This window comes from Martes martes (assembly GCF_963455335.1).
Source record: "Martes martes genome assembly, chromosome: 4".
NCBI lineage: Eukaryota > Metazoa > Chordata > Mammalia > Carnivora > Mustelidae > Martes > Martes martes.
This window is the reverse complement of record NC_137891.1, coordinates 171,395,344-171,421,437: the sequence shown is the minus strand read 5'-3', so window position 1 is coordinate 171,421,437 and position 26,094 is coordinate 171,395,344. Positions and strand designations below refer to the sequence as shown.

The window sequence follows — 26,094 nt, the reverse complement described above, 5'->3', positions numbered from 1 at the left end:
GTCCTGGGATTAAGCCCCACAAGGGGCTTCCTGCTCAGCAGAGAGCCTGCTTGTCTCTCACCCGCTGCCTGCCGCTCTGCTTACTTGGGCTCTATCTCTATGTCTATCTCTCTGTCAAATAACTAAATAAAATCTTCAAAAAAAAAAAAAAGCGGTTCATTAAAAAAAGAAAGAAAGAAAGAAATGCTTTGAATGTTCCCTAAATATTTTTACCAGGCTTGGTATCAGGCATTTTATGTGTATGGCTCTTCATTCTCTGAAAGTAGGCATTATCGTCCTTGTTTTGCAGATTAGGAAGCTGAGGTTTAGAAATGCGGCCACACAGAAAATAGGTGGCAGAACTGGGATTTGAACCTTAGGTCTGTTGGACTCCAGCGCCCAACTCTTTATTTTATTATGCTACTTGCAATGACCTTTATCCTTTGGAAGTGTATTTCTCTTCTATAGGATTGCTCCAGTAGGTAGACCACTGCAAATAGAGTGAAAGGAAACTTGCATACATCTTTTGCATAATTCGGAATGTTGAAAGGGGGCCAGTGGTCACTCTGGCTGGGGGCATCTCTCCACAGTGAGAGGCAGCATGTTCAGAGGAAAAAGAATACAGATGACTGGGGTTCCATCTCCACTCTACTGTTCCTAGGAGTGTGTTCTTAGAATCATGGGGTAGAGGCATTGGAAGAAGTTTTGTAGCTCATCTCAGAGTCTACCTCTCATTTTACAGATGGGGAAACAGTCTGAGAGAGTGAAACGCCTCACACAGGGTTTTTCAGCCAGTTAGAGGCAGAGCCCCTGCCTGGAGCACAAGATCCTAGATCCTGGTCCAGTGCTTATTCCTCAGTACCACATAGCACTGTGCTTCAGTTCTCCCTTGTTAAAAGGGATGATAATAGCTTTCTAGCTTCCTCACAGGATTGTTGTGAAGTTCAAGGTAAAAGCATGAATGAAATGATCAGCACTCTGATAGGTATATAGCACAAGATGATCATGCTATCATTCATTCAGCAAGTACTTACTGGTGCCTGCTAAGCCCACATCAGTCCTTGGAGACCTAGGAGGGTCAGTAGATTAATCAGATGAAGAGCTAGCCCTCAGGATACTTTTAGTCTTTTAAAGAAGAGAAGCCCCACAAAAATAATTATAGTTCAGGGCAGGAGACAGACGAAGAAAAGGGTGAGAACTGAATTTTCCCAAGTTCTGATTTTGAGGCAGAGAAAAGAAGAAAAGGGTTTGCGAACTTGATCTCTTCTTGAGATATAATTCATGTGCCATAACGTTTACTCTTTTAATGTATACAATTCTGCCCTTTTTAATATACCCACAAAGTTTTGCAGCCTTCACTACTATCTAATTCCAGGACATTTTCATCATGCCTCAAAGAAACCCATATTCTTTAGCTATCACAACCACCCCAGTCACTCCCATCTTCTTCCTCAATTCCAAAGAACCAGTAAAATACTTTCTGTCCCTGTAGCTTTTGCTCTTTTTTTTTTTTTTTAAGATTTTACTTATTTATTTGACAGAGACCCAGCTAGAGAGGGAACACAAGTAGCGAAGTAGGGGAGGGAGAAGCAGGCTTCCCAGTGTGGAGCAGGGAGCCCAACATGGGGCTCAATCCCAGGACCCTGGGATCATGACCTGAGCCGAAGACAGATGCTTAACAACTAAGGCCCCCAGGTGCCCCAGCTTTTGCTATTCTTGATGTTTTGTATAAATGGATTCATAAAATATGTGGCCTTTTGTGACTGATTTCTTTCAAATAATGTTCTTAAGTTTCATCCCTGGTGCAGCATGAATCAGTGCTTCATTCCTTTTTACAGCTGATTAATACTCGATTATATGGCTATATCACATTTTACTTACCCTTTTATGGACATTTACCATTGGTAGACATTTGGGTTGTTTCTACTTTAGGGCTGTGAACATTGATTTACGAGTTTTTGTGTAGACTTATGTTTTCATTTTTCTTAGGTTATACCTAGGAGTGGAATTTCTAGGTCATGTAGTAACTATATTTAACTTCTTAAGAGAAGGCTCCTTCCTTCCTTCCTTCCTTCCTTCTTTCCTTCCTTCCTTCCTTCCTTCCTTCCTTCCTTCCTCTTTCCCTCCCTCCCTCCCTCCCTTCCTTTCTTTTGAGAGGGAAAGAGGGGAGGGGTGGGGGGAAGAGGGAGAGGTAGAGAGAATCTTAAGCAGGCTCCGTGCTCAGTGCGGAAGCCAGCGTGGGATTTGATCTCGAGACCCTGAGATCGTGACCTGAGCTGAAAGCAAGAGTTGGACACTTAACTGACTGAGCCACCCAGGCACACGGAGAGGAAGCTTTTCTTAAACACTTTTTCCTTATTGTCACTCATACTTAATAAGTATTTACAGTGTGCCAGTTATCCCGTATAATCCTCACAGCATCTCTGAGGTAGGTGCTGTTGTTTCCTTCATGTAACAGATGAAAAATAGCCAGTCTTTCTCAAGTGCTTACCACATGCCAGGTATTGTACTAAGTGTTTTGTAATGCATTATCTCATTAATGTTCCCAATAACCCTGTGAGGTAAAAATTACTATGTATATCTACATGACAGGTAAAACGATTAACAAACAAACAAAAAACCCCCAGGAGCTTAAACGTAAATAATTTCCTAGTATATAGTAGAGCCAGATTCAGACTCATTTCTTTCAGTTTGAAGCATGTTCCTAAGGGCTATTTCTATATTATTATAAAAACAATTAATGTTCACAACAGAATACTTGGAAAGTACAGAGGAACAGAAAAAAATACATTTATATATGTGTATGTCACCTGTTGTCTTACCAGAGAGAAGACCACTGGCACATTTTTGATATATATCATTCTTGTTATAACATTGTAGATATGTACACTTCTTCTAGGTTTGTTTTTTTTTCTCCAGGGCTAAGATGGCTGTAGATATGTCTTAAATTTGATTTTCTAAAATCTGGTTTTGTGTTTCATTAATCAGTCTTCCATGTTTTGAATGACTCTGTAATAAGAAAGATTTTTAAAAGGACTTTATTAGAGGGGCGCCAATATGGCATAGTTGGTTAAGTGTCTGCGTCTTGGTTTGGGCTCAAGTCATGACCTCAGAGTCATGAGATCAAACCCTGCATCAGACTCCACACTCAGCATGGAGTTTGCTTGAGATTCTCTCTCCCTCTCTCCCTCTGCCCCTCCTGCTCACACACTCTCTCTAAAATAAATAAATATATTTTTTTAAAAGAACTTTATTAGAGAGAATTTCAAATATATACGAAATAAACAGAATATTGAACTCCCATATATCTGTCATCCTATTTCAGTAACAGTCAAAATCCTGCCATTCTTATCTGTACCTCCTCTGCGTCCCACTTCCATTCTATTTTTTTTTTTTAAGATTTTATTTATTTATTTGACAGACGAGATCACAAGTAGGCAGAGAGGCAGGCAGTGAGAGAGGGGAGGAAGCAGGCTCCCTGCCGGGCAGAGAGCCCAATGTGGGGCTCTATCCCAGGACCCTGAGACCATGACCTGAGCGGAAGGCAGAGGCTTTAACCCACTGAGGCACCTAGCCGCCCCTCCATTCTATTTTTTAAGTAAAATTTACAAATATTAAAACTCACTAATCTTGGTTGTGCAGTTTTGACAAATGGATATACTCATGTAACCCATCTCCCCAATACTCATGTTACCATACTCTCATCACTATGTAGAACCTTTCTGTCACTCTAGAAAATTCTCAGGTGTCCTTTCCTTGTCGATCTCCATGCACCCAAGCAACACTTTTTTTTAACTGTATTTTTACCTATTCTAGAACTTCATATACAGTTGACTCTTGAACAGTGTGGGGGTTAGGGGTACCAACCCTGCGCCCTTCCATGTAGTCAGAAGTTCACATATAACTTTTGACCACCAAAACTTAGCTACTAATAGCCTTCTATTGACTGGAAGCCTTACTGATAACAATTGACACGTTTTGTATAAGTATTATAAACTGTATTCTTATAATAAAGTAGAGAAAATAAAATTTTATTAAGAAAATCATACATTTACAGTACTATACTGTATTTATTGAAAAGAATCCACATATAACTGGATGCACATAGTTCAAACTTGTGTTGTTCAAAGGTCAACAGTAAATGGAATCATACAATATGTACTTTTTTAAAAGATTTTATTTATTTATTAGAGAGAGAGTGAGCTGCGGAGGAGCAGAGGGAGAGGGACAAGCAGGCTCCATGCTGAGCACAGAGCCTGAGAGAGGGCTCAATCTCACAACTCTGAGATCACAACCTGAGCCGAAATCAAGAGTCAGAACCAACTGAGCACCCAGACACCCAGGCACCCCAGTGTACACCCAGGCACCCCTAGTATGTACTTTTTGATGTCTTGCTTGCTCAGAATATGTGAGATTCATCCATATTGTTACCTGTATCAGTAGTTCCTTTTTTTTAAATTTATTATTTTTTTTAGTAGTTCCTTTTTAAAAATATAATAACTTTGGGGCATCTGGGTGGCTTGGTCATTAAGTCTCTGCTTTGGGCTCAGGTCATGATCCCAGGGTCCTGGAATCAAGCCAGCATCGGGCTCCCTGCTCAGTAGGGAGCCTGCTTCTCCCTCTCCCTCTGCCTGCTGCTCCCCTTGCTTGTGCTCTCTATCTCTGTCAAATAAATAAAATCTTTTTTAAAAAGTGTGTTAAGGATGTGGAGAAATTGGAATCTTGTACATTGCTGGTGAAATTGTAAAATGGTGCAGCCACTATGGAAATCAGTTTGGCCATTCCCCAAAAAACTTAAACGTAGCATTACCATATGACTCGGGAATTCCACTCCAAGGTACATACACAAAAGAATTGAAAACAGGTAGTCAAACAGATAATATATACGAATGTTCATAGCACTACTATTAACAACAGCCAGCAGATGAATGGATAAACACTACATGATAATAGCAGTGCAATGGAATAGTATTCAGCCATAGAAAGGAACAAAGTACTGATAACGTGCTAGAGTAATGGACCTCAAAATATTACGTGAGTGAAAGAGGCCAGTCACAAAAGGCCACATATTGTAGGATTTTATTTATATAAAATATAATTATATATATAATATATAAATTTATATTAAAATTTTATTTAAAATCCTATATAAAATTATATAGGGTAGGTAAATTCATAGATGCAGAAAGTTAATTGGTGGTTGCCAGGTATGAGGGGGAGGATGGAAGAGGGACTGACTACTTAATAAGTATGATTTTCTTTTGGTGCGATGAAAATGTCTTGGAACTACCTAGAAGTGATGGTTGCATAACACTGTGAGTGTACTAAATACCACTGAATTGTACACTTTAAAATGGTTAATTTTATATTATGTGAGTTTCACTCAAATTTAAAAAAAAGGAAATGCATATCCTTTAGCTATTACTACTCTAAACCCCATCCCCCCGGCCCCAAGGAACCACAAATCTTTCTATTTCTGTAGATTTGCCTATTCTGGGCCTTGCACGTAAATGGAATTATAGCATCCCTCGATTCTTCAAAGTTCACATTATGCCACTTCACTTTTATGAAAGACCTACATTAGCACCTTTTTCTCGCTAACCAAAGGAAATCCGAAGAGGATTTTTGCTTTTATGAAAAGGGTGAAAATCAGATACCGTGTTCATCATTTGTTTTGCGGTGAGCCCATTACAGAGGCAGCGCACACCCTGAGAAGCGAGGATGGCACCTCCCAGCTTCTCCCCTGGGAACTACACTCCGCATCAAGCCACCATAGCTTTGAACTCTGAGCCTCTGTGCTTTATCTTCATTTAGTTTTTTTTTTTATCCGTTAGCAAGATGGTATCGGAAAAACCCAAGAGAGTTTTTTTTTGAGGGGGTCGGGGAAAGCTCAGAAACCAGTGGTAACTGCTTCTTCACTTCATGTCATTGCAGCTTAGGATGGATTTCATAGGAATGCTTTACTTTTGGATAGCTGGAGAAACCTGTATAGAGCTCAGCTCGTGGCCTTCTTTCACTTAGCATAATGTCTTCAAGGTTCACCCATATTGTAACACGTATCAGCACTTCACTGCTTCTTATGGCCAGATAACGTTCCATTGTATAGCTACACCACATTTTGTTAGTCCATTCATCAGTTGATGGGCATTTGGGTTTCTGCCTTTTAGCTATTATGAATAATCCTGTATAATCCTTCTGGTACACACTGTTGTATGGAGTTCCTTCAGCAGAAGTGAGAAAGTCATCCCACTTTGTGTGCCCCACCACCCTACAATGGAATCCTCAGTGTCAGCTTTGTCGCTCTGGTAGGGAAGGAAGTAAGGGAGAAATGTTGTAACCATGGCACTGCGCATAGATCAGGAGCTATCAAGTCTTACTGGAGTTCAGATTTGGCTGATAACGTCTGTTGAGCACCTACTGTGATCCAGGCACTATTTTGTACCTTCATATATATTTGATCACTTATCCCTCACAACAACCAATTGAAGTTGATGAGCATCCCCATATTACACATGAGGAACTTGAAACTCAGAAAGGTTGAGTAACTTGCCTAAGTAGGTACTAATTGGTACAACAAGGGGGCTGGACTTCAGGCCCAAGTGTCTAAGTATTTTAAGTCTGCTTCCCTTTCTGCTACATTAACCAGAGCCCAACCAAGGACTGTGGCACACCTGAAATGGGTGGTTCCTCATGTTTATTTGGAAATTACCATTCAATCTTTGGTTCCAGGTGAGTAATCTTTGCCAGGTGTACTTTGTTCTAAGGCTTGTTAACCTTGGGCTATTATATTACTGATACCCTTTGCATTATGAAGAAGATTAATTCCTCCAAATTGAGCTGTTAAATGAATTTTCTTATTAGCTTCCTTTATAATATAGAGGCCTAACTATGGAAGAAAAGTTCCAAATAGCCTGAGTTTTAGGGTTTTGTTTTGTTTTTTTAAAGATTTTATTTATTTGACAGATAGAGATCACAAGTAGGCAGAGAGAGGAAGGGGAGCAGGCTCCCTGCTGAGCAGAGAACCTGATGTGGGGCTTGATCTCAGGACCCTGAGATCATGACCAGAGCTGAAGGCAGAGGCTTTAACCCACTGAGCCACCCAGGCGCCCCCCCAATAGCCTGAGCTAAAAGTTTGTAGAAGGGATAGCGTTAGGTGGTAGTGACATGCTATGCATTTTAGGCTCTAAGAGAATACCTTTTGGGAGGAGTATCTTATGCATGGCAGCTCATATTTTCTTCGTAACATTATGTCATATGTTTTACTCTGTGCCTTTTAGTCATTTTTATATTTTTCATATTCCCAGAAACTAGCTTCCTTCTTCCTCCTTTTATTGAGTGTCAACTAGAGCCAGCCTGCAGTATCCTCAATGACAGCAGATGCCATCCCTAAACCTTTGTACTTTAGCTAGAGAGATTTTTTTATTGAGCTTTCATGTTCTGCAAATTAACCCTCAGTGTCATTAGAGCTTTAAGGGTGAACATAAAGGTATACTCAGTTCACTGTGCTAGCCTTAGAATGAAGAATACACATTTAAAGTTGCTTGTGGTCTGTTACCGTCCTAGTTTTTTTGCTGGTGATTTACATGTCTTCTTTCTTGCTCTCCTGCTATGTTTATTTATTTCTTTTTTTAAGATTTTTATTTATGTGTTTGACACAGACAGTGAGAGCAGGGACACAAACAGGGGGAGTGGGAGAGGGAGAAGTAGGCTTCCTGCCTAGCAGGGAGCCCAGTGGGGAGCTCAATCCCAGGACCCTGGGATCAAGACCTGAGCCGAAGGCAAACGCTTAATGACTAAGCCACCCAGGTGCCCCTCCTGCCATATGTTTAGTTTGTTTCCCCCACTGTCATTTTTGTGCTTTCTTCTAAGATGTATGAATAAATGAGTATAAATAAGATTTAATTTATTATTCCTATTGTTCCTTTTGAATTTACTGTCCTAGCTGTTCATTTTGGTCATTCGGTTAAATTAGCCTTTTTCAGTCTATCTACGGTGTTAATGGTCACAATAGCCTTGGTGCTATTGATATATTCAATTCATGACAACTATATGAAGTGCTCTTGAAGAGAAGGGTCTGTGTTTGGCTGCTGCTTTGCTGTTTTTTCAAAGTCAAGTGTGGTGCTGGCATAATAGGCATTGAAAATGTTATCTTATGGATTCTTGAAGTCACTTATTTCAGTCTTTTGCATCTCAGCAGAACTGAACATATAATTTGCATACTGCACCAGAGATAGAAATCCCCTCAATATAGCCTTTTCTGGTGTTTAATCATAAATGTATGACTTCCTTTCTTCAATTCCAAATGTCTCCATCATGTCATTCCATATCTGTGAGTTCTCTTTGTTCTATAGAATTGACTATTCCAGAACACACTTTAAAATAATGCTTTTAAAATTTGACTTTGATTAAATCTCTTCATATTCAAATTTCCTTTATTGATTTGATTATTTGTGTATGAGAGATTTTTTAATCAAAGTATGAAACTGATTATGCCCCTTATAGATTTGGGGGTATTTCCCACCTAATGTAAACCTTTTAAATAAATCTCTACTTAGAAGGGCTTCCAGTTATGCTTGCCTGCCTAAAAAAGTTTGTGGAAGGCGCTGAAACCATGTTGCCTGAGAGAGGGGAAAAGGTGGGCTGTGCTCTAGAATGAGCTGTCTGCTGGTGTGCTACCATTTCTTCTCAGAATGGGAACAGAAATGTTCACCAAAATACTGAGCAGTAGTTGTATTAAATTTGACATTTTGATTTTTAAACCTCTGCCTACCAGTCTGATACTGTATTAAATCCCACTTTCCATTTTACCATTTACCTGACTTGTAGTGAGGGTTTTTTATATTTGTCTACTTTCTCTGCTTTTTCACTTCTTTTGTTCCTTTTAGTTTTTCTAAGTGTGTACCTATCTTAGCTAAAGTCCCTTGCCTTTGATTCTCTGATTTCTTAGGTGCTATGTCTTTCATCCCAGTCAGTATTCCCCCATGTCTAGCCCAGTACCTGGTACTTGGTACAAACCAGGTTAATAATTTAGGAAAATTAATGAATGAGTAGTAACAATTTAGTTGACTCATAGTGATCATTACTCTAGGAAATTATGTACCCTAGTAATTTATTCTCATATACAAAGTGGTTAAGAGGGTACATACAGCTCTGGTTTGAGTTCCTGTGCCAGCTTCACTTATTACCTGTGTGACATTGTGAAAATTGTTTCATGTCCATGACTCTGTTTCCTTTTCTGTAAGATGATGATAGTAGTAACATCCACCATACAAGCTTTTTGAACCAGTCTTCCCCTTAACATTGGTGGTTCTCTCTCAGAAGCAACCTCCCCAAGTTCTTTGTGACTTCCTGTAATTCGTGTTTCAGCTTGATTGTCATCTGAGGGTTCCTCTGTTATCAGGCGGGATTTGTAGGTGTAAGCAACAGAAACCAACTCTGGCTGATTTTTGAAAGGTTATTAGGGAAACTCACAAAATATCAAGGAAGGCCGCAAAGCCAGGCTTGAAGAATGGGCTAGAACAAGGGAAGTTGGGTAGCAGCCAGGACTTTTAGCCAAAATCATTCACAGAACCAAACCATGAGGTCACTGCTGACGCTTATACAGCTTACACCATTATCACCGGCTGACTGGGCTTTACTGGCTACTATAGCCACACCTTGCTGCCAGCATGAACTTCCTCTGGTCCCCTGATTCTCTGATACCAGATCCCAATAAAGGTCTGGGGCTGATGTGTCTGGTTGGAACAGCCTGGGCCATATGCACGCACTCTAGCTGTAAGGGACCTCAGAGAATCTTAGTCTCTGCTGTTCCCACCTCATAGTGGGAGGCATTCTGTCTTCTGCCAGACTACTGGGTGGGAGATTCCCAACTTACAGGAAGGATTTAAAATGCTGAGCAGCTAGAAAACTCCACAAATATGTACCTCATCTTCTCTGACCTCACATCTTAAAGTAACCCATCAATCACTTTAATATCAACTTTTTCTGTTTTCATCACAGCACTTTTCCCTACTGGATATATTCTTATTGTATCTGTATTATTGTTTATTATCTGTCCTCTCCTCCTAGAATGTTAGTACCATGAAATTTAAGGAACTTTTGTTCACTGCTGTATCCCCTGGGCCTGGAATACTACCTGGCATACAGGAGAAGCTTCTTGTGCTCCTTTATGAGCCCAAGAATGAATAAATATATAAAGCCATTAGCACAATTCCTGGTACATAGTAAATGTATGTTTGGCAACTTACTATTTCTTAGGAAATAAAAGTATTTATATTCTTTTTTATTTAAATTCAATTAATTAACGTATAATGTATTATTTGTTTCAGTGGTACAGGTCTGTGATTCATCAGTCTTATATAATGCCCAGTGCTCATTACAACACATACCTTCCCCAGTGTCCATCACCCAGTGACCCCATCCCTCCACTCTCCTCCCCTCCAGCAATCTTCAGTTTGTTTCCTGAGATTAAGAGTCTCTTATGGTTTGTCTCCTTCTCTGGTTTCATCTTGTTTCATTTTTTCCTTTCTTTCCCTATGATCCTTTGCCTTGTTTCTTAAATTCCACTATCATTGAGAGCATACAATAATTGTTTTTCTCTAATTGACTTATTTTGCTTAGCGTAATACCCTCTAGTTCCATCCACGTTGTTGCAAATGGCAAGATTTCCTTTTTATGGCTGCATAATATTCCATTATGTATATACACCACATCTTTTTTTTTTTTCTTTCCACCACATCTTCTTGATCCATTCATTTGTCAATGGACATCTGGACTCCATAGATGGGGTATTATGGACATTGCTGCTATAAACATTGGGGTACAGGTGCCCCTTTGCATCATTGCATTTGTACCTTTGGGATAAATACCCAGTAGTGCAATTCCTGGGTCATAGGGTAGCTCTATTTTCAACTTTTTGAGGAACCTCTACTATTTTCCAGAGCGGCTGCACCAACTTGCATTCCCAACAGTGTAGGAGGGCTCCCTTTTCTCTGCATCCTCGCCAACATCTGTTGTTTCCTCACTTGTTAGTTTTAGCCATTCTGACCCGTGTGAGGTCATATCTCATTGTGGCTTTGGTTTGTATTTCCCTGATGCCAAGTGATATTGAGTATTTTTTCATGTGTCTGTTGGCCATTTGGATGTCGTCTTTGGAGAAACATCTGTTCATGTCTTCTGCCCTATTGTGACTGGATTATTTGTTCTTTGGGTGTTGAGTTTGATAAGTTCTTTACAGATTTTGGATACTAGCCCTTTCTCTGATATGTCATCTGCAAATATCTTCTCCCATTCTGCTGGTTGTCTTTTGGTTTTGTTGACTGTTTCCTTTGCTGTGCAAAAGCTTTTGATCTTGATGAAGTCCCAATAGTTTGTTTTGCCTTTGTTTCCCTTGCCCTATGGAGATGTGTCTAGCAAGAATTTGCTGCGGCTGAGGTCACAGAAGTTGCTGGTTGTGTTGTCCTCTAGGATTTTGATGGATTCCTGTCTCATATTTAGGTCTTTCATCCATTTTGAGTCTATTTTTGTGTATGAGTTAAGGAAATGGTCCAGTTTCATTCTTCTGCATGTGGTTGTCTAGTTTTTCCAATGACATTTGTTGAAGAGACTGTCTTTTTTTTTTTTTTTTTTGGATATTCTTTTCTGCTTTGTTGAAGATTAGTTGACCGTAGTATTTATATTCTTTTAAAAATAACATTAAATAAAAAACGTCGTACCTACATTATATCATTTGACCTTTTTAGTCTTCCAAGAAAAAGGGTGTTGGGGGGTGAAGCATATGGGCCTTTTTCTGGTGAGGCATATGTGGCCCCTTCAGTGTTTGTTCTAGTTCTTCCTGTGCCTGTGAGACACAGCAGTGAGAGCCTATGTGGAGAGACTGAGATTTGACCAGGGCCACGTAGCTTACTTATTATTACCAGATATTCTCACTGACTTTAGTGTTCTTTCTGTTACGATAAATCTCACCCTATATTCTTGGTGATTGTGAGGGAAATTACTGTTAGGTGTTTTTTTTGGTGGGGGGAAGGGGAGGTTGACCATCATATCACAAAGCAGAGCCATAAACATAATTGCAGGCCAGCATTGGTGTATGCCAATTTGTCCAGATTCACATTTTTAATTTGGTGGCCTGAGACCCCTAGGAAAGTTATCATGAAACCATAGTTGTTCCCAGTTGGCATCCCTAGGTGTTATTCATGGTCACATGTTTTGTGATCCTAAACAGTGCCAGTGACTTACATATCTTCCTGGTAATGCTCACTAAGATGCAATGCTGGATGTCTTCCACATTATGGGGAAGGCTCCTGCTCTTTTAAGAGCTTATGATCCCAAAAGACATCATTTTGATGTATTTGCATAAGCCCCAAAGAACTTGGGCTGAACGGAAACATCTAATCAGGTGGCAGGATTTTTATTGTCCTACTGTGTGCCTGATGCTAAAGAAAAAAATCTGCAATAACACAGTGTTTATATAGAGTTTCTTTTGTGATTAAATATCAAAGGAAAAGAAGGAGTCTGCTTATAGATCAGGTGGAGAGATGATTTCAGGAGGGTATGCTAGGAATCTGTAGGGGTGCCACTGATGGAAAACCCAGGCCAGGAGATGGAGAAGTGGTCTTGGGAATCCTGCCGGCTTGGAGGGTTGGCAGAGAGGCTTGGCCCTGAAAGCCATCATCCCAGCCATACTGGGGAAGAAGACTAAACTTCCTGTGTGGCTTCAGTGGTGGAACCAGGACCAAAAGTTGGAAATAACAGGGAGCAGAACTTTCTTTCAAAGCCTAGTGGGGTTTTTTTGGCTCTAGCATTCCTTTTTTTTCCTTTTTTTTTTTTTTTCTGATTTCAATATTAATGTGATTTTGTAGAAGAGAATTGAAAATATCACAAAGCAGAAGGAAAAAAAATCAGTCACACTACTATTCAAAGATGGCTATTGTTATATTTCCTTTTTTATTTTTTAAAGATTTTATTTTTATTTATTTATATTATTTGTGGGAGAGAGAATGCAAGAGAACACAAGCAGTGGAGAGGAAGAAGCAGGCTTCCTGCCAGCAGGGAGCCCTTTGCGAGGCTCTATCCTGAATTCATGACCTGAGCTGAAGGCAGACACTTAACTGACTGAGGCACCCAGGTGCCCCATTTATATATTTCCTTTTTTATTTTTATTTTATTTTTTAAAAAGATTTTATTTATTTATTTGACAGAGATCACAAGTAGGCAGAGAGGCAGGCAGAGAGAGAGGGGAAGCAGGCTCCCTGTCAAGCAGAGAGCCTGACGTGGGGCTTGATCCCAGGACCCTGAGATCATGACCTGAGCCGAAGGCAGAGACCTAACCCACTGAGCCACCCAGGCACCCCTGTATTTCCTTTTTAAAACACAGTTTGGTAGTAGTATTTATTTAAAAAACATCATGTTATCATATAAACATTTGGTGTGATGTAAGCATTTTTCCTTCATAAGTAGCATTTTGTAATTTTTAAAATTTCTAATTCTGCTTAATATCAAATGGCTATGCATTGTTTAGCCATTACTCTATCATTGGAAATTTTGGTCCTTTTAATTTTTTTATTTTTAGAAAATCTGTAATGGGGTACCTACCTAATTGGTAGAACATGCAACTCTTGATCTCAGGGTCCTGAGTTTGAGCCCCACATTGGGCATGGAGCCTACTTAAAAAAATAAAATAAAATCTGTGATGAATATGCTTGGGTATAGAAGTTTTGTGTTTCTTGTATTTTGCATTTTCTAATGGTAAGTTCTCATAAATGAAATTAGTAGGTTTTTCTAACCATCAGAGTTTATAACAAAGGAGTAAGTTGCTTCAAGAGGTGAGACTGAAAGCCTACCTACCAGGATATTGAATAGGGATTTCTTTATCAGATTGAATCTTAGACATGATCACCTTTACCTTTCCTGTCCACCTTTGATTTTGTGAATCTATTAGAGGGTTTAGTGCTGTCTGTGATACTGATTTGGTTTTGGGGAGAGCCTAAGATGAGGGTCAGGGATTCAAAGTATAATTAAAAGACTGGTTGCCACAGATGCATACTGAGCAAGTGAAACTTGACATCTTTCTTGCTACATGTCTTGTTCTTATTTTCAGGATATGCTCCCATCTTCCTTCGTACTTCTATCCAGCCCTCCATTTTCTGGTGAAGCATACATGACCTCTTCAGTGTTTGTTGCAGTACTTCCTGTGGCTCTGATTCGTTGTTTCCCCTTTCCCACCCTTTTCATCTTCCAAAGATTCTTCAGCACTATGCAGCAGGGCCAACTCACTGTGTTATAAATCATAGTCAATAGCCAGTTCACTAGGTAGGCTGTTGAACTGTTTCAGGGGATAGAACTGGGGCCCTGAAGCCACCCTATTCCATCCCTTAAGGTTTGATGGGTTTTTTTTCCCCAGGTAATTAAATGTGTGTCTTGTGGACCTGGGCTTGGCTGGAATGCTCAAGGGTCCTGAAGATCCTTCTATAGCTTCCTGCTGTTGAATTCCATTAAGAGAAGATGGCAAAAGTCAACATAACTAGAGACCTCATCCGTAGGCAGATCAAGGTAAGCACCTTAGACCTTTGTACAAGAGCATGAGGTTCTTTCTTCCTGACAGACTGGGGAAGAAGCTGAGGTCTGAAGACCTTGACTTGCCTGAAGTCACACTGCTACTTAGTGGCAGACCCAGGACTGGAATCAGGGTCTCTTGACTCCCATCTTCTTTTGCCCACGAACATGGAATTCATGGAGACTCTTCTGTCCTAGTGCTTTGTGCCTGGGCTGCTGAAATTAATGAGAGCTGGTGAGGGAAGGGAGCCATCTGTGTGTTGTGCGTGTGCATACACAACTGTGTGTGCATATGTAGGTTTATGTGGGGGCTGCTACAGCAGGAGAAAATACGGCATCTTCATGTTGTTCTAGCTGCTGAGTTGTGCACGTAACAGAACCTGGAAGAGTCTTAGTCCTAGTTCAGCTTAAACTCTTTCTTCTTTTCTTTAAGGGTCTCCTACACCTGACCTATGCAGTTGGTACATTCTGTGAGATGAATGAATGACCAGGCAGTCGAGTTCATTTAGCAGGGTAGCCCAGGCTTTGTCAGGAGCACAGGGATTGATTGATTGATTGATTTTTATTTTTTTTTTTAAGGACCACAGGGATTTAATGGAAGAGTTTCCACCAAGGCATGATGTGCTTCTGTAGTAAGAACCCCAAGCTGGGGTCAGGAGCTTAAGACCCTAATTACTTATAAGACTTGAGTCATTTTACTTCCTTTTGTTTTCTGTTGTTAAATGATAATAATGTCTGCCTTTAGGCAGATCATAGAGAATGAAATCTGAAAGTTCTTTGAAAGTTCTTTGAAAAGGTTAAGTGCTAAAAAATTTTTTTAATTAAAAATCTTTAAAAAGTCAGTGGCATGCAGCATAAGCTGTGATCATAATCTAAAGGATTGAGTGTATGCCTCTACATGAGCTGTGTATGGTGCACATCAGTCTGTTTCATGTATTTTTTTCCCTGCATCCTGAATCCTTTGGGGGCTTTGTCCATTTGTGGGTTTTTTTGTAATTTCATTGGACTAGTTGGCCCTCAAGGGCAAGGACCATTTCCTAGAGGCACAGAATCAGAATTGGAGGGACGATGAAGTTATTTTTTTTCCTATGAATATACCCCACAATATGTGTCCTAAAGATGGTGCCACCCATTCCATCCTAACAGTGCAAACTCCCTATTTGTTGTTTCAGGTTTTTTCATTTTTTCTTTTTCCTCCTCCTCCTCCTCCTCCTCCTTATTTTGTAACCCAACACCACAACTTTGTGCTTAATTTTATACTCTTTTATTATTATTCTCTAACCCTTACCCAAGTATAGTGCAGATTCCTGCAGGCCAATTTCTTGTTACTTTTGTAGATCCTGTGGTGCCCAGCACAGTGCTGGGTACATAATAGGTACATGGAAATCATGTTGGGTTAAATTAATGAAACTGTGAGTTTGTATCTGTCCCCCAGGAGCGGGGTGCCCTGAGCTTTGAGCGGCACTACCATGTCACTGACCCCTTTATCAGGCGGCTGGGCCTGGAAGCAGAGCTACAGGTAAGAAATGCAGTTTGTATACTAGATGCAGATGGCTGGGTCTCCATTTTCTGTCTGTAGAGAACCTTCTGCATTATTCAAGACATTAAAAAAGTTTTTCTCTGCAGGTCATACCTGATGGTTACCTCTCCTTTCCAACAGTTTTATTAGGCAGGTAAATATAGGCAGGTGAATCAAGGTTAGTGATTGGTATGGTCATGCAGAAGTTGTTTCTTGGTCATATCTTATTTGCTGTGTGTTTGGAAAAAAGATTGTTGAAATGTGTGCCACTGTTTTTACTGTTGGCTTGGACAATAATTATTCTACCAAAGGAAGTTAGAGTTTACACAGTGTTTTTACAGACACACACACACACACACACTTTCTCATTTTAGCTTCAAAGTAATATTGTGGGGTTATAGAGAATGGGTATATGCTGTTGTTCAGTGTTGTCCTGACCAGTCCATGGAAAGCCAGGCCTTCAGTCCAGAAGTTCAGCTTTTTGATTGTGTCCAACACAGAGACACTCTATAATGTTATGATGTTAGTTCCAGTCCCTTTCCTTCTTCCAGACCATGTTGAATCCGACTTTTAGATGTCCTATCCAACTTAGTGTTATCAGTAGGTTGAGTTGGAATTCTCTTTGCTGGGATGCCTGGGTGGCTCACTCAGTTAAGCGTCTGCCTTCAGCTCAGGTCATGATCCCAGGGTCCTGGATCAAACCCCGCATCGGGCCACCCAGGTGCCTCTAATTTAGTTCTAAAACCTGTTTCCTGGGCACCTGGGTGGCTTAGTCGTTAAGTGTCTGCCTTGGGCTCAGGACATGATCCCCGGGTCGTGGGATCGAGCACTGCGTCAAGCTCCGTGCTCGGCAGGAAGCCTGCTTCTCCCTCTCTCACTTCCCCTGCTTGTGTTCCCTCTCTCCCTGTCTCTGTCTTTGTCAAATAGATAAATAAGTAAAATTTAAAAAAAAAAAAAAAAAGTAAAACTTGCTTCCTCACTAGCTATATGGTCTTGTGCGGTTACCCTAGTTTCCTGATCTGTGAAGTAGAGCAGTAACTGAGAATTGTTGTGATGATTAAATGAGATTTGTGTGAAGCACTAACAACACAGTGCCTGGATCATAGAAAGCTAGTTCAGTAAATAACAATTATGATTCTTAAGTCTTCCAGTTTTTTTCTTAATTTATTTATTTGACAGATAGAGATCACAAGTAGGCAGAGAGAGAGAGGGAAGCATGCTCCCTGCTGAGCAGAGAGCCTGATGTGGGGCTCAGTCCCAGGACCTTGAGATCACGACCTGAGCCGAAGGCAGAGGCTTTAATCCACTGAGCCACCCAGGCGCCCCTTTCCAGTTTTTTAATATAAAATTTTTTTGCCTACAAAATGAGGCTCATACCATTTAAATAGTTTAGTACTTTTATATCATGATTGCTTACATATTTCTAAAAATTCTTTGAAAACATAATTTTTAAGACATTTATTTATCCTTTATTGTTTTGGAGTTTCTTTCCATATTTCCTTCAGAACATAACTCAAAGTACTTCCTTCTGGTGCAGCTGGGGACAGGGCATGAAAGATTTTTACCTACAAGGGGATATTTAGCAATGTGTAGAAACAATTTTGGTTGTCCAGATGAGAAGGGTACTGCTGGCATATAGTGGACAGGGGATAGGGATGCTGCTAGACCTTCTACAACACACAGTACAGCAACAAAGAATGTGCAGGCAAGAATTATGCAGCCCAAATGCCAGCAATGCCGTGGTTGAGAAACCCTACTCTGCTAGATGCTGAATGGACAGTGGTCACTGGCTGGCTGGGCTCACTCTTTCAGCCGTGCCTCCAGCCAACTTTTTATCTGTTGTGGTGAGCTTGATAACTTCTCAATACTTAAAAAGCTTTTTTGACGAGGTCTGTGGTGATAAAACAGATGTCAACAGTGTTGTATAATGAATGTTAACATTGAAGATCTTTAAATTCAGTGAGTCTGTGTTTTCAAAATGACCAGTGTTTGATGTAACACTGTGTAAAACATACAGGTGTAATACACCTATACATAATACAAACATGTGTAAAACACCTATACATAATACATGTGTAAAACACCTGTGTATAATACAAACTAGACCAATGCACTTTAACAATAGGAGGGTACCAATAGTTCCTTTCTGTGGTTTCAGATTCTGCATTGTAACTTAAGAAACCATTACTTGTAGAGTTTTGGTGCAGTATCAAAAAAGGATATCTATAATTATAAGGCTATTAAAGTACTCCTCCCTATTGCAACTACTTATCTTTGTGAGGCTGTATTTTCGTTATATACTTTAACCAAAATAACATTGCAACAGACAATACAAAAGTAGGTGTGAGACCAGTTAACCTTCCATTAAGCTAGACATTATGCAAAGCCACTCTTTTTATTAAATTCTTTTGTCTTAGATAATATATTTACTACGGGTGCCTGGGTGGCTCAGTGGGTTAAGCCTCTGCCTTCAGCTCAGGTCATAGTCTCAGGGTTCTGGGATCGAGACCCGCATCGGGCTTTTTGCTCAGCAGGGAGCCTGCTTCTCCCTTTCTCTGCCTGCCTCTCTGCCTACCTGTGATCTCTCTCTCTCTGTCAAATAAATAAATGAAATCTTTAAAAAAAAAGAAGAAAGGAAATATATTTATTTTTCATTTAAAATGTGTTAATTTACCATTTTTGTTATTTTCAAATGAAAATAATACAAAATATTTCCATTTTAATTTCTAATATGGTATAAATATCAATAAATATAACCCCTATAAAAAAAGCTCTTTGGGATCCTCAGTAATTTTTGATGGTGTGGTCTTGAGACTAAGAGGTTTGAGAACAACTGCTCTATATAAGAGCCGTGAAACAGAATGACTGGGTAATGTCACTTGGGGACAAAGTAGAAAGTGAGAGAAGCAAGCTCAGGACCAGGAACCAAGGTGGTTCGAATATTTAGAGATTGCCTGTTACTGCTCTTCCTCTATCCACAGGAACCAGAAAGAATAGACGTAGAGGTAGGAGAACATGGTTATCGGGGAAGCCAAGGAGGAGGTAAAGTTCAACAGTACTGAGTTTTAGAGTCTTAACTCCCAAAAGGCCATCTTATTTCCCTTTCCTAGTTTGAGGTTGGAGGGGATATCTTTTTGTGACTGTCCCGCCTGACAAATAATAATTAAGATACCATTATGAGTCATATGACCTTGGTTAGATAAGTCTAACTTCAGCACCCATTTCTTCATCAGTAAAATAATATCCATATCCTGTTTGTTAGGTTTGTGAGGAGGGATAAACAAGTTAATTTGTGTAAAGTACTTAGCACGGTGCCTAGCATATCATAAAACTCATATTATATAGCACTCATATATTAGCTGGTATTATTTTTTAAACACTTTACTGTCATTTCCTTTCTTTGTTTTATTTCCTACCCATTGTCACATATGGATTCTGTGTTAGTTAACAGCAGTTCATTTCTAGCATTAGGAAGAGGTGATTATTTGGGGCTGGAGGTGGGATAAAAGAGGTAAAATCAACAGTAAAAGCTCCTGCCTTATTGTGGTTATTGATAATAATATTCTTTATTATCTGGGGAAGATTTTTTTCCTGGATCTCCTAATTTACTACTTTGTATGCTTTTGAAAAACTCTAAAGGATAACTTAAAGAGAACTCCTAGGACAGAGCACTGAACATTTAGTAGATGTTCACGAAAAACCTGTTGGTTTGATTGTTTTTTTTTTTTTTTAATTTTCTTATTAGAGTTCGCTTTTTCTTTTTTTTTTTTTTTTAAAGATTTTATCTATTTATTTGACAGACAGAGATCACAAGTAGGCAGAGAGGCAGGCAGAGAGGAAGGGAAGCAGGCTCCCTACTGAGCAGAGAGCCCAATGCTGTGTAGGGCTTAAGATACCAGGACCCTGGGATCATGACCTGAGCTGAAGGCACCCCCGGCTTTAACCCAGTGAGCCACCCAGGTGCCCCTAGAGTTTGCTTTTTAAATCTTATTCCCATACCACTTCTCTACCTTCCAGGTTAATAATCCTTCCCTTTTTTTTAAATTAATTTATTTATTTATTTATTTATTTATTTATTTATTTTAAAGATTTATTTATTTATTTGTCAGAGAGAGAGAGAGAGAGAGGAGTGAGAGTGAGCACAAGCAGACAGAGTGGCAGGCAGAGGGAGAAGCAGGTTCCCTGCCGAGCAAGGAGCCCGATGTGGGACTCGATCCCAGGACGCTGGGATCATGACCTGAGCTGAAGGCAGCTGCTTAACCAACTGAGCCACCCAGGCGTCCCTAATTTATTTATTTTAATAAACATACAATGTATTTTTATCCCCAGGGGTACAGGTCTGTGAATCGCCAGGTTTACACATTTCACAGCACTCATCATAGCCCATACCCTCCCCGATGTCCAATTCCTTCCCTGTTTTTACTTTCTGACTTTCTAGTTTGCATTTTGAGTTTAACCAGTCTGGTATTTTGTTGCTTTTCCTGTATATGTAGAATTTATACCCAAAGAGATGCCTATTTAAAAAGCATCCAAGTTAACATTGATAACTTTATTTCTTGGATATACTTTCCATTGCATTCATCCTGCGGGTTCTGTAAGCTTCTGAAAAATCTCTTTTGCAAAGCTGGTTTTCTTTATTTTTCATACTTCTTTCCTGAATGTTGTTTTCTAAGACTGGTTTCCATCCACTTTACCTGAATTAATTTTGTTCCTAGTTCTTTCTTCCTAAGGAAGATCTGAATCAAGAAGTACATCAGTCTGGGGCACCTGGGTGGCTCAGTGGGTTAAAGCCTCTGTCTTCGGCTCGGGTCATGATCCCAAGGTTCTGGGATCGGGCCCCGCATCGGGCTCTCTGCTCAGCGGCGATCTTGCTTCCCTTCCTCTCTCTGCCTGTCTCTCTGCCTGCTTGTGATCTGTCAAATAAATAAATAAAATCTTAAAAAAAAAAAAAAAAAAAGAAGTACATCAATCTGTTGTATTCATGTCTCTTTTATATTAGGAAATTGTCCTTAATACTCTCAGATCTTGGCACTTAGAAATGTTTCAACTAAATCATGATCTAAAACTGCTCATTGTACTGTAATAAAAAATCAGAGTACTTAGCACAGTACTTAGCATTAGCATCTCTTCTTTGACCTGGAGGTTTGGGTGGATGACATGAATGATGCTTCTTAAACATTTTTTTTCCTAGCATCTGACTGTTAGGTCCTTTCCTTTTTTATTTACTTATTTTTGATTAGGTAAACATTCATATAGCTGTAATTTTAAAAGTTTAAAAGATAATCTCCTTCCCATTCTTTCCCAGCCACCTAATTTACTTCCCTGGAATCAACTAGTCAGTTTTAGTATCATTCCAGAGGAATTTTATGTATTCTCACCCTTTCTCACAAATGTTAGCATAACATATTTACTGCTTTGTACCTTAAGTTTTTTAATTTAAAAATGTTTTATGATTTTAGTATATCAGTACATAAGGATATTTCTAATTTCTAATTCTTTCATGGCTTCAGAGTAATTCATTTAAACTGTTCCTGTTGGCAGACATATAGATTACCTACAGTCTTTTGTACATACATTATTGCTTGCAGTATCACTGGCACATATTGGTGTCTATAGGATAAAAACCTATGAGTGGAATTAGTAGGTCAGAGGGTACACGCATCTGTGATTTTTGGATAATTATTATCAAAATTACCTTTCATGGGCACCTGGGTGGTTCGCGTAGTTAAGTATCTGCCTTGGGCTTAGGTCATGATCCCAGCGTCCTGGGATTGAGCCCCTCAGCAAGCCTGCTTCTCCTTCTCCCTGTGCCCTCCCCCTGCTTGTGTTCCCTCTCTTTGTTAAATATAATCTTAAAAAACAAAATTATCTTTCATGGAGTTTGTACTAAATTGTACATATTTTACATTCCTTCGTTCTTAGAGCACTGCTCAACAAATGTTTGTTCTCTCCCCAACCCCAGTCTCTATTCCTCTATGTGTCCCCCATTATTCTGAGAAATTTCACAAATGGGTGAAACTTGATGGGCTGGAGAAATCACAGCTTAGTTTCCTAAAAGAAATGTAGTCCAGGGGCACCTGGGTGGCTCAGTGGGTTAAAGCCTCTGCCTTCGGCTCCGGTCATGATCCCGGGGTCCTGGGATCGAGCCCCACATCGGACTCTATGCTCAGCATGGAGCCTGCTTCCTCCTCTCTCTGCCTGCCTCTCTGCCTACTTGTGATCTCTGTCTGTCAAATAAATAAATAAAATCTTTAAAAAAAAAAAAAAAAAAAAAAAAAAAGAAATGTAGTCCACATTGATGCCTGAGAGCTGGATGGGAGGAGCTAGATTTGGGGATTGGTAGGGAGAGAAAAAGTGCTAGGTTGGGGGAAGAGCATATGAGTGATGCGAGAGAGAGTAGAGGGTACTCAGTTCAGGAGAACAGGTGGTCACAAAATACAAGTGGGAGAAGGATGACAGATGAGGTTGGTGAGATGAGTGTTGGTGAAATGCTCCTAATAAGACATTGTAAACTATGTTGAAGACCATGGACTTTATCCTAAGGTCGGTGGAGAGCCATTGAATGTTTTTTACAATAGGAGCAAATGATCAGAATTAAGCTTTAAAATTATCTTGGCAAAAAAAGTTATCTTGGCTTCAAAATGAAGATTGCACAGATTTAAATATAGCCAGACTAGGGGCTCCTGGGTGGCTCAGTTGGTTAAGCGTCTGACTCTTGTTTTCTGCTCAGGTCCTGTTCTCATGGGCCGTGGGATTGATCTCATGGGGTCCATCACAGTGCTTTCTCCTCTCCCTCTATCCCTCCCTCTGCTCATGCACTCTCTCTCTCTCAGATAAATAAATCAACCTTTAAAATTAATAACAATTAATAAGTAAATATAGCCAGACCAGTTTAAGGGACTGTGGCTGTGATTCAGGAAGAGGTGATAGATAACCTGACCCTAGATAATGGTAATTTGGATAGAGAGAAGTCAGTGAATTTGAAAAACATTTTAGAGATAGAATAAACAGAATTCTTGGTGACTTGATGTGAAAAGTTAGGAAAGAGGAGTCAAGGGTGAAGGTCAAGTTTCTGACTTGACTGGCAGAGTAAATGATAGTATCATTCACTAGGTCAGGAAAGCACTGGAAAAGGAATAGGTTTGAGGGGAAGATAACAAGCTCAGTATGGATGTTCTGGAGCTGTATGTTGTACATTATCTAGTGCTTTCTGGATAGGTAGTTGGAATACTTGACTCTGAGCCTAAGATACAGGTACACTTCAGAGATATTGATGTGAGAGCAGGGAACATCATAGAGATTGGAACAATGGAAGAATTGTAATCGCCTTTGGGGAATATGCAGAGTGGGAGGAAGGCGTTGAATAGAGACATAAAGAAGACCAACCTAAGGGCCATGTGAACAAAGAAGAATATGCAGAGGGTACCAAGAAAGAGTAACTAGAGGAGTAGGAAGGAAAACAGAGAGAGATGGTGATGTCGCAGAACCCAGAAGAAGAAAGTTGTATTGAGGTGGAAGTATCAAATACTGCCAGGGTCCAAGTAGGATAAGGATTAAGAAATGTCCATCGATTTAGGGCAAGGAAGCTACAGTAGTAACCTTGGCAAGAGCCATTTTTGTGGTGTGTGGTATAGATGATAGGAGTGGATTGAGGAATTACTGGGAAGTAAGGAAGTGAAAATACTGAGTATAGGCTACTCTTTTGGTCTGGCTACAAAGGGGAATGGAAATGGAAGGCCATAGCTAGATGCGGATTTGGCACCAAGGAAGTACTTTTCTAGATTAGAGGAACTTGTGCTTGTTTAATTCCAAGGGGAAGGAATTAGTGGAGAAAGGGAAAGTTAAAGATACAGGAGAACTAGAGTATCATTCAGGGTTGGGGTTTTGTCAAATGAATGTTGCAAGAGAATGATTTTAGTAATGAATCATGGATTCTTAGGGGAATAGGAAGGGAAATAAAGACATGATGCAGCATGTAAAGAGAATAAAGGGGTTGGCTGGACTTGGAGGATTTTTTAAGGATGAAGAATCAGTGAGGCATGACTTGAGATTATATATATGTATATATACACACACACACTTTTCACTTGCCAGTGTATCTTGGAAATCACCTTTATCAGTGCATAGAGTTCTTCTTCACAGCTGCATAATATTGTATTATGTAGATGAGCCAAGACTTATTCAGTGAATATCCCCTGTATGGACTCTTAGGGTTGTTTCTAATAGTTACAACTACAACAATACCATGATGACTAACCTTACGTATAAGTATTTTAGTATTGCTGGAGGTGTATCTTTAGGGTAAACCTGGAAGTAGAAGTGCTGACCAAAGGGTAAATGCATATATGATTTTGTTAGACATTGCCAAATTTTCCTCCATGGGAGTTGCACCATTTTGTTTTCCCAGTTGTAATGCAGGAGAGTGCCTGCTTCTCCACAACTCAACAATAGACTGTGTGGTTAAGCTTTGGAATTTTTTTTACCATTCTAACAGGTGAAAAATAGTATCTCAATGTAGTTTTAAGTTATATTTCTCTTATGAGTGAAATTGAATATCTATTCCATATGTTTAAAGGCTATTTTAATATAATTTTTGCTGATTTTGGTATAAGAATTTATATAGGTACCTGCATATTTTTGCAAACACAAGCATAGAATGGTTAAGCAGAAACAATGAAATGGGTTACCCTCTAGTGGATGGAATATATAGGGGTGGAGAGGTAGAAAAAAGGGAGTAACCTTTTTCTGGACTTTTTGGTAGAGTTTCTACTTTTAGAACCATGTTGAGGTTCGCACATTCAAAAAGTAAAATAAAAACAACGATGGGAGAGCGATGCCAACTAACCCAAGTAATTTTTGAAAACAGTACTTTGACTATATATATTCTTCGAGTATATGTATTCTAAAGATAAACTTTAGGGGTGCCCTTGGGGACTCAGTCAGTCCGCCTGTGGCTCAGGTGATGATCTTAGGGTCCTGGGATCAAGTCTGGCTCCCTGCTTAGTGAGGGGCCTCCTTCTCCCTCTCCCTCTGCTGTTCCCCTCTTCTTGTGCTTTCTCTCTCTCTCTCTTTCAAATAAATAGATAAAATGTTATATGTATATATTGGGATGCCTGGGTGGCTCAGTTGGTTAAGTGGCTGCCTTCGGCTCAGGTCATGACCCCAGCGTCCTGGGATCGAGTCCCACATTGGGCTCCTTGCTCAGCAGGGAGCCTGCTTCTCCCTCTGCCTCTGCCTGCCACTCTGTCTGCCTGTGCTCACTCTCTCTCTCCCTCTCTCTCTGACAAATAAATAAATAAAATCTTTTTAAAAAATCTTATATGTGTATATAAAGAACTGGTATATTGGCAGCAACTAAGAGAGGTAGAAAAGAAGTTGATATTACAGGATTTAAATTTAATATTAATTAGATTAAATCTATGATGTTTTGGTATATATTTTCCGTGGACATCTTTGCTCAGCATTCCACATCCCGCTTTAGTTACATGTGCTAGCTCATCTTGTCTCAGTGAGTTTTAATGTCAGAACCGGACAGGAGCCAGATATCCTTAGATTCCAGTTTGTAGCCTGCATTCCTCACTTTTTGGGGAGGCACTTTCATTTTTGGTTGCATCACCAGGATTTTCCAAGTCCACTTTAAAGTTTTGTCCTCACTTTGATCCATTCTGTTTCTTTCACTTGTGGGATTTCTTGGCACAATGTTCCACGCATGGTAGAGAGAGGGAGAAGAAAGGAATCTTACTTCACAAATAAGGAGAATAAAATTGAGCATTTCCAAGGTGACATAAGTGATAAAAATAAGATTAATAAGATTCTGTCAGGCCTGTCTGGCCCTATAGTTTATAATTCTTTCTACCTCAACCATGTGTCTACTTTTTAGAAAGGGTTTATCAGCACCTGGCTGGTTCAGTCAGTAGAGCCTGCAGTTCTCGATCTCTGCATTGTGAGGTCAAGCCCCACACTGGTGTAGAGCTTACTTTAATCAATGAATTTGTTGGTTAGTTAGTTCATTGATTAACAAATAGTTCTTGGCTTGGTGGATT

The 26,094-nt window shown here is 39.8% G+C and overlaps 1 protein-coding gene across 2 annotated transcripts in view; it reads left to right on the top strand.

Moving 5' to 3' along the window:
• The window catches only part of WDTC1 (WD and tetratricopeptide repeats 1), a 65,729-nt gene that overhangs the window by 5,135 nt on the left and 34,500 nt on the right, over window positions 1–26,094 (top strand). For both annotated transcript variants that reach the window (XM_080800149.1, XM_080800150.1), the window contains exons 2-3: window positions 14,381–14,529; window positions 15,968–16,051. In XM_080800149.1, coding sequence (XP_080656275.1) covers window positions 14,482–14,529; window positions 15,968–16,051 — 132 coding nt within the window. In that variant the 5' untranslated portion in view covers window positions 14,381–14,481. The remainder of the gene's footprint in view (window positions 1–14,380; window positions 14,530–15,967; window positions 16,052–26,094) is intronic.